Below are 8,941 nucleotides of genomic sequence, written 5' to 3' on the forward strand. Positions count from 1 at the left end.
TTTTTTTTTTGGTCTCTTTGAGACAGAGTTTCGCTCTGCAGTTCAGGCTGGTCTTCAACTCACTTTTAGCCTAGGCTGGTCTCAAACTCGCAGTGATCCTCCTGCCTCAGCCTCCCAGTGCTAGGATTATAGGCATGCGCCACCATGCCTGGCCAGAGCTGTATTTTCTAACCAAAGGACGAAAAGTTTTGTTGAAAGACTAAAAAAAATTACCTGTATTCCCCGGTCCCTTGTGGCAGTTGTTTCTGTCCCTGTGATGCAGAAATGAGAGGGTCATGGAGGACCTGATGGTGTAGCTTTTCTGCTACTGTCCCTCAACCCAGCAGCTCTGGTACCTGTTCTCCTGCTGAAGTCATATTCCTCTTTCCTCTTGAGTCAGACAGAAATAATTGCTGAGAATCCATGCAGTCCAAATGAAGCATCCTGTGCCTTGGCGGACTAAAGCAGATTTCCAGATTTCATTGTTTCCATGGGACATTCTAGGGAAAGAGGCTTGCTCCAAAAACAGGGAGCGTCTGCCGCTTCCAGTCTTTCCCTGTCAGCCCTAGGGTGCTTGCCGGAGTTTATGTCCTCCAGAGTGGGATATTAGCAACACAGCTACAAATTACAAGTTAAGTTTAGGTGGTGACACATCGGGGTTAGGAAGCACCCACATTGTTGTCCAGTTTGAGTTATTTGCCAGGTGGTCAGGTAACAGGCGGGCTCCACAAGTTGTGTCTCTGAAAAAGAGAAGGGTTCCCAGACAACAAATGGGGTTCAAAATGAACAGGTATACTGGAGTGCTGGGGGTGCAGAACCCTGTACTGGACATGAGAACGCACCAGGGAAGTCACAGACCTGGGGCTTTTCTCCAGCGTTGGCACTAAGAAAAATACAACCCGGGAGCAGGTTGTGGCTTTTACCAAGACCTGTGTGGTTTCACACGTGCTTCTTGAGTTCTCTGGCATGGTTCGTTTCACTGACCGTCACGCTCAGGTGCGAGAGCGCCGCCTGTCTCATCGCTGTACTTCTGTACTTAGGTCTGCCTGCCGCATGAACACGCAGTGAGACTGACTGGGTGAATAATGGATTCAAGCCTCTTGCAGAGCATTTGTCAACCCTGGCCACTCATTGCTGAAACTTTTTATGAGTAGGAGCCACCTGATTGGTTGGTTGGTTTTTGGTTTTTGTTTTTGAGCTCTGTAATTCAGTCTGGCCTCAAACTTGCAGCCATCCTCCTGCCTCAGCCTTCCAAATGCTTGGATTTTTACAAATCCACACAGTAACTTCAGATTGCTTGAGTTTTCAGCCTACCTTAATTTTTAAGGAAGAAACCTGTACTAATTGTATAATTTGCTGAGTAATTTTTCTTTCTCCATCAGCAGCTGCTAATGAGACTTAAATGAAAGTACTTGGCAACCATAGTTCGAAGTGCTATCCTGGAGCACCCAGGGCTTGGGCCTTGATGATGATCCACATGTCTCGTTCTCAGATAGCCTGTGATATAGGAGAAGTGGCCTCACCCCAAGGGACTAGACTCAAGGCCAGCTGTCCCTCTGCCTTGGGAAGCACAGAGGGAACAATGCCTGGCCACTTGGGACCAGGCTTGCTCCAAAACAGGGAGCTTTCGTTGACACAGAACACTGTGGTGTGTCGTCTTGTGTCTTATGCTGGGGGCCACTGTGTGTTCGGGTATAACTGCATTGAGTGAGTGGGAGGGGAGTTGCTGGGCCGGAAGGTTATGATTGATTGACTGAATGACTGACTGACTGGGTGGGTGGGTATTGCCACTTTTCCTCTATTGCCAAGAACAAGGTGCAGTGGCAGGAGAATGTGCTTGTATCCTACTCAATCATACCATGTTTCTGTGGGGTTTTTTGTTTGGACTAAAAACTTTAGTATTTTGGGGGGTCTCCTTACACATAATTCTTAAAGATCATCAGAACCTCTTACCTGATTCACAGCCAAAATTAAATGTCCATTTCTACGTTGACAGGGTCTTTTAATGACCTGAGTCTAAGAATTTGGCCAGCTTTTCTGGCTGAAGCAACTCTTTGAACTGATGCCTAGAATGCATGCCTCCCGCTCCTGACCTATCCTTGGGACCATTGTCTGGCGTCTGGCCTCTGTCCTCTCCCTCCCTTCCTCCCCCTCCCACACACACACACCCCTCCCCCCTCCCCCACACACACAATTTATTTGTTGAGGCATCCTCAGGGAAGCCTTACCTGACACCACCCTATAGATGGTCAGACCTTCATCATACTGTCACAGCAAGTTTGATTTTGTAATTATTTGGTTGTTTCTCTGACTATATTTATTAGATAAATGAAGTGCATTAGTTTTTCATTTGTCCCACATTTTAATTAATGTACTACTTCCTATAAAAAAGAAAGATGGGCTGGGGATTTAGCTCCGCGGCACAGTGCCTGCTTGGAAAGCACAAGGTCATGAGTTCGATTCCCAGTACCGGAAAACAAAACAAAAAAGAAGGATGTTAGCTGAGCATGATGGTGCATGCCTGTAATCCCAGCACTCAGGAGGCTGAGGCAGGAGGATCATGTTGAGATAGAGGCCAGTCTAAACTACATACTAAGACCTTGTCTCAAAAAGAAAGAAAGAGGGGCTGGGGATATAGCTTAGTGGCACAGAGCCTGCCTGACAAGCACAAGGTCCTGAGTTCAATTCGTAGTACCAAAAAAAAAGAAAAAAAGAGGGGGAGAAATACGTTACTGGTATCTATAAGCATTCGTTATAACAAAACCGGCTTTATAATCTCCCTTCCCTCCCTGTTCCCAGTGCTCCTGAAATTCCGCACAGATAAAGGAAGAGATCCTAGTTCTGATACCTACGGGGAAGATGCAGAGCTGCTGCTTCACATTCGAAATGATGTGCTTGACTCCCTGGGTGTGAGTCCTGACCTGCTTCCTGATGACTTTGTCAGGTTGGTGTGAGTATTTCTCGGAGCTTAACCTGGACAGATAAACATCAGTGTCCAGGTTTTGCCTTGATTTGGGGAGACCCTTCAGGGAGACCCAGCATTCTGCCAGCCCTGAGCCCTGAGCCCACTGCCTGTCTCCTGGGATGAGAGTGTATGAAAAATAAGAGGTGCAGGTGGTTTTGACAGTATATAAAAAATACTTACATTCACATGGTTCAAAATTCAAGACAGGCTGGATTTGGTGGCACACACCTGTAATCCTAGCACTTAAGGGGCTGAGGCACGAGCATTGCTACAAGTTAAGGACAGCCTGGACTACATATTGAATTACATAGCAGGACCCTGTCTCAAGAAAACAAAATTGGTGTGACGGCGCAGGACTGTTATCCCATCACTCCCAGAGGCTGAGACAGGAGGAGCACAAGTTTGAACCTAGTGTGGGTGACTCAGTGAAACCTTGCTTTGGGATAGGGGGCACATACAGCTCAGTGGCACAGTGCCTGCCTGGCAAATGCAAGATGTTGAGTTCGATTCCTGGTATTTAAAAAAAAAAAAAAAAAAAGTCATAGAACAAAATAGGAAAGGAGCCATTTTAAAAGGCAGTAGCTGGGCATGGTGGTACACACCTGTAATCCCAGCATTCAGGAGGCTCAGGCAAGAATCACTGTGAGTTCGAGATGATCCTGGGCTACAGAGTAAGTTCAAGGCCAACTTGAACTGCATAGTGAAACCCTGTCTCAGAAAGACAAAAAAGGCAGTATAGGATACATGAACACTACGCTGTCCATGTCTTTTTTACTTTCCGTTATCTTTTGGGTGCCATTTCCTGAGAGTGGATAATGTCTTCTTTTCTACCACTTTGTAGTATCCAGCTGTTGAGCTGGGATATATTTTCCTTTGTGTGTTTGTTGTTGTACTGGGGATTGAACCCAGGATCTTCAAACTAAGCTACATCCCCAGCACTTTATTTTTTTGAGACATGATCTCACTAAATTGCCTAGGCTGGGCTCATTTGTAATCCTTCTGTCTCAGATTCTGCTAGTGCTGGGATTATAGGCATGAGCTGCCACACCACGCTTGACACTAGAGCAGTAGGGTTTCCTGAACCAGTGGCCTGCTTGCTGGGGTTTAGGCTTTCATTGTCACAGAATACTTCCCTGTGTCATCTTCTGTCATACACTGTGGGCCACTGTGTGCACAGGTATAACTGCAGGGTGAGTAGGAAAGTGTAGCAGAAAATGCCCCCACCCAGCTAGTGTGCTTCAGTTGCCCAGGTAACAGTTCCTGTTGCAGTTTTTCTTCTGTTTCTTAGAAACAGCTGGTCACTATAATGCATATTATAAGAACCAATCAAAGATAACCAAGTACTCTACCTCTGTATCTCCGGTGTGCAACCCCATAAAAACTTCCCTCTCTGGGCCTTTGAGGCCTGATATTTTAGGAATGATCCCAATCAGTGCCTGTCATCATGAAATAAATCTGCTCCAAATCCTGGGTGTCATTTTGGTGTTTCTGCTTGCCGCCACTGCAAAGGAACTTGCTTGGTCTGAGGGTCATAATTGTTCGTTTCGGTGGCTATTGCCACTTTTCCTCTATTGCTAACCAGTCATTTTTATCTCCACCAACAAAAACATCCAGGTCTCAGCATCTTCTCCCTTGAGTAAAGGATGCTTTGGCCTTAGACTTCTAGTCTGCTCTCGTACAGTCTTGAGATTTGACTTGAGAGCAAATGGTGACCAGATCGTGAGCTCCTTCCAAGCAGTTCTGGGATCACTGGGATCACTTGCTTACTCTGTCCCTTTGAGAACTTCTCAGACCGCTTTGCCATGCCTCCAGGTTGTGGCACTGATGATGGTGGCCGCAGTTGCTTGAGCAGCAGCTGTTACATGCCAGTAATAGGAGAGTTGCTTTATGTACGTGGTCTCTTAATCCTCACGTCCTCCAATGTATCTTATAGGTGAGGAAACCAAATCTTGGAGAAGTTAAGTGACCAGTCTATAAAATTCTGTAGCTAGTAACAGCAGCACCATGTATTGAAGATTTTCTGGGTTTTATCTCCCCAGCTGCATGAATGTCATAGTAGTGTCTTGAATTGTATATTCTTTCTCCATTTAAGTTCAGTTTAGGTTTTTTTGTTTTTGTTTTTTGATACAGGGTCTCACTATATTTCAGGCTGTCCTTGAGCTTAGCAACCCTCCAGCCTCAGCCTCCCAAGTGCTGGGGTTACAGGCTGCCCAGCTGTAAGGGTGTGCGCGCATGCGCACACGCATGTGCTGGTAAGTCCTTTACCACTAGCTACACCCCCAGCCTCATCTGTGGGATTCTTTGATAATCTTAGAAGACCCAGCCCTATGAGGTGCCTGCAGCTCTTACAATCTTTTTGGTTTGGTTTGGTTTGGTTTTTGAAGCAGGATCTCTATGTAGTTCAAAATGGCCTTGGACTCATGATGTACCCCAGGCTGGCCTCAAACTTTCAGTGATCCACCTACCTCAGTCTCCCCAGTACAGGGATTATGCTACTTACAATCTCTTGACAGTCCTTTTTTTTCCCTCCGTTTTTTTATTATTGGTGATTGAAGCCAGGGCCTTCACACTGAGGGACTTTTTCTCTTTTTGAGGTAAGGTCTCACTGACTCACTGAGTTCCCCAAGCCGAGCTCCAAGTTGTGACGGTTCTGCCTCATTGTGCTATAGTGCTGGGATTCAGGTGTGTGCCACCATGCTACACCCCTAGCCTTCCTCAGTATCTATGTGTGTGTGTTTGTTTTGACCCTGTCTCAAAAGGAAAAAAAAAGTTTCTTCTTCCTAGTTCCTTTCTTCACTTCTGGCTGGGAACCTCGCGTACATACTAGCCAGCTCCAACCCATTTTGCAACAGCACTGCTCTTTGAATCACCTGCAGAGCCCTGAACTAAAAAGCCATCATTAAAAATCGCAGCTTGTGTGGTGCTTTTGTAACATTGGTACCATGCGGTCATGGGCTGGTGACATTATAGGCCTAGGTGGGGGGGTCCCTGTTCCCTGTCCCTGTCCCATGCCAGGTTAGCCAGGCACTCATTTCTTAGTGCAGGAAGGACCAGTATGTGAGAAGTAGTTGACCCACCCCAGTGGTCAGTGTCAGGCTACAGCTGCCCGGTGTACCTGGTGCTGGGTGTCGGGCATGACCATGCAGCTGAGTGGCTCATTGGGCTATTTACAGTGATGAATGGGCTGGCTCTGCACCGCCGACCGACAGAGCCAAGGGCCCTGCCTTGCAGAAGGGGCAAACCGCAGCCTAATGAGCCACGGGCTGCTTTTCTGTGCATAGCCTTCTCCTTCGCTGCCCAGCCTGTGTGGAAGCTGCTTCTCTATGTCTCAGTCTCATGTGCTCAGTGCTCCAGCTCAATTGCCTTTTAAGTAAGAAGCACTGAGTGGGCTCTTGACACCTGTCTGTGGACGAACCCAAGTAGGCCTGGGATGGAGTAGGGGTGCTGGCGAGGAAATGAGCTGCCGTCTCACAGCTGAGCTACCCTCACAAATTGGCTGGGGCTGCCGTCAAGCAGGGAAGGCTGTGCACGAGCCTCTGTTCCCTTCATCTGTCTGAGATCTGCCTGCCCACTTCTTTGTGTTACCTTATTTATTCTCTTCTCAGCTTTATTGCTTTTCAGATTACAAAAGTAACAGGTCCCCATATCCAGAAAGTGTAAAGTGGAAGAAAGGCTTCAACTGTAATTCCAGCCACTGTAGCGTTTCTGGGTGTAGGATCAGAAATTTTGTGGTATGTGTACTCACATTTTTTCTCTGCATAACTGTCAAAACAGACTATCTGTATTGTTCTTCGGTAGCTTTTGTCCAGCATATCCTGGGCCTGGTTGTGTAAATAGAGTCATGTCAGTTGTATCTCGTGTTTTTTCATTATCTAGATGTGAATGTTAACTAACACCTTATTGGTTAATATTTAAGTTTTTATTGTTTTCTACTATTGTAGGTACTTGGTAAACAGTCATAATTTGTATATATAACATAATCTACATTGTTTTTAATATTTTGTTATGATAAAGTATATATAAATTCGCCATTTTAACTTTTTTATACCTGTGTGTGGTATTGGGGTTGAACCCAGGGTGTTTGCTTTGAACTACATCCCCAGCCCTTCTTTGTATTTGGTTTTTGAGGCAGGGTCTCATCAAATTGCCCAAACTGGCCTCAAAATTATGATCATCCAGCCGGGGATGTAGCTTAGCGGCACAAGCACCTGCCTGACAAGTGTAAGGTCCTGAGTTCAATTCCTGGTAAAATAAATACATACATACATACTACTAACACCTTATACATTAAAAAAAAAATTATGATCGTGCTGCCTGAGGCTCCCAAGTAACTGAGATTACAGGCATGCGCCACTACAGCCAGCTTCCCCACTCATTTTAAAAATTTTGCAATGGGGTCAGTCCTCAGTACTTAAAAAAAAAGTTTCATCATGCCAGAAACTTCCCTTATGGTGCCTTCTGCCAACCTGTAAGCACTGATCTATTATTCTCTTGCTCTCTATAGTTCTGCCTTTTTCATAATATGATATAAGTGGGATCTGGGCTAGGGATGTGGCCCAGTGGTAGAGTGCTTGCCTAGCTTGCACAAGGCGCTGAGTTCAATCCCCAGTACCACCAAAAAAAAAAAAAATGAAGATACAAGTGGGATCATAGACCTTGTGGTCTTTTGAGCCTAGCATCTTTTGCTTAGTTTTGTGTTTTTGAGATTCATGGATTTTTTTGTTTTGTTTTGTTTTGTTTTTTGTCTTTTTGAGACAGGGTCTCATTATGCAGTTCAGGCTGGCCTTGAGCTCACTTTGTAGCCCAGGCTGGCCTCGAACTCACAACAATCCTCCTGTCTCAGCCTCCTGAGTGCTGGGATTACAGGAGTGTGCCACCACGCCCAGCTTGAGGTTCATGTTGTGGTATAAACCAGTAGCACATTTCTGTTTACTGCTGAGTAACACTCCATTGTATATCTTTGTCTATTTACTAGATGAAGGATGCCTCGATTATTTTGGATCATTGTAACCAAAGGCATTCTAAACATTCACCTCATTTTCTGATTTTTTTTTTTGGAGATAAGGTCTCACTATGTTGTTGAGTCTGGCCTTGAACTCACTATGTAGCCCATGCTGCCCTCAAAGGCCATGGTGATCCTCCTGCCCCATCCTCCCGCGTGCTGACATTAGAGGCATGCGCCACCTCACCCAGCTAATACCTCATTCTTGTTTAGTTTTGACTTTGTTGTGCTTTTTTTTTTTTTAGATAGGGTTTTACTACATAGTTTAGGCTGGCCTTGAGCTCACTTTGTAACCTAGGCTGGCCTCAAAGTCTGCCATAATCCTGCCTCAGTCTCCTAAATGCTGGGATTACAGGCGGGTACTACCATCCCCAGCAGCTCTGCCTTTTTAAAAAAAACAAAAAAACAGAATCTTACTTTCTAGGTTAGGGTGACCTTAAACTGACTACATAGCCCAGGCTGGCCTAAAATATGTGAGAATTCTCTTGCCTCAGCTTTCCAGGTACTAGGATTACAGGTGAGCACTACCACTCCTAACTCTCCTTTTATTTTTGTTTGTTTTGTTTCATTTTGTTTATGGTATTAATTCTTTTTTTTTTCTTTTTTTGGTTTTTCTCTGGTACCAGGAACCGAACTCACGACCTTGCGCTATGGTATTAATTCTTGAACCCAAGGAGCATTTGAGTTACATTTGTAGGCCTCTCTACCTTTTGTTTTTTTTTTTTTTTTGAAATAGGTCTTACTAGGTTGCCCATACTGGACTTGAACCTGGGAGCCTCCTGCCTCCTGTCTGGCTATACTTTTTTTTTTTTTTTTTTTGAGACAGGGTTTCACCATATATACTCCAGGCAGGCCTTGAACTCACAATGTAACCCAGGCTGGCCTTGAACACATAGCAATCCTCCTGCCTCAGACTCCGAGTGCTGGGATTACAGGTGTGTTGCCAACACACACAGCACTCCATCCTGGCTCTTGTTTTTACTTTGTTTTTTTTT

At 45.4% G+C, this 8,941-nt stretch overlaps 1 protein-coding gene across 1 annotated transcript in view; it reads left to right on the plus strand.

The window, feature by feature from the left end:
• Window positions 1-8,941, plus strand: part of Sae1 (SUMO1 activating enzyme subunit 1) — a 67,821-nt gene that overhangs the window by 52,314 nt on the left and 6,566 nt on the right. Inside the window, exon 7 of the mRNA XM_005413849.2 lies at window positions 2,779-2,923. Coding sequence (XP_005413906.1) covers window positions 2,779-2,923 — 145 coding nt within the window. The remainder of the gene's footprint in view (window positions 1-2,778; window positions 2,924-8,941) is intronic.

This window comes from Chinchilla lanigera, unplaced genomic scaffold, assembly GCF_000276665.1.
Source record: "Chinchilla lanigera isolate Chin_1 unplaced genomic scaffold, ChiLan1.0 scaffold00173, whole genome shotgun sequence".
Taxonomy (NCBI): Eukaryota; Metazoa; Chordata; class Mammalia; order Rodentia; family Chinchillidae; genus Chinchilla; species Chinchilla lanigera.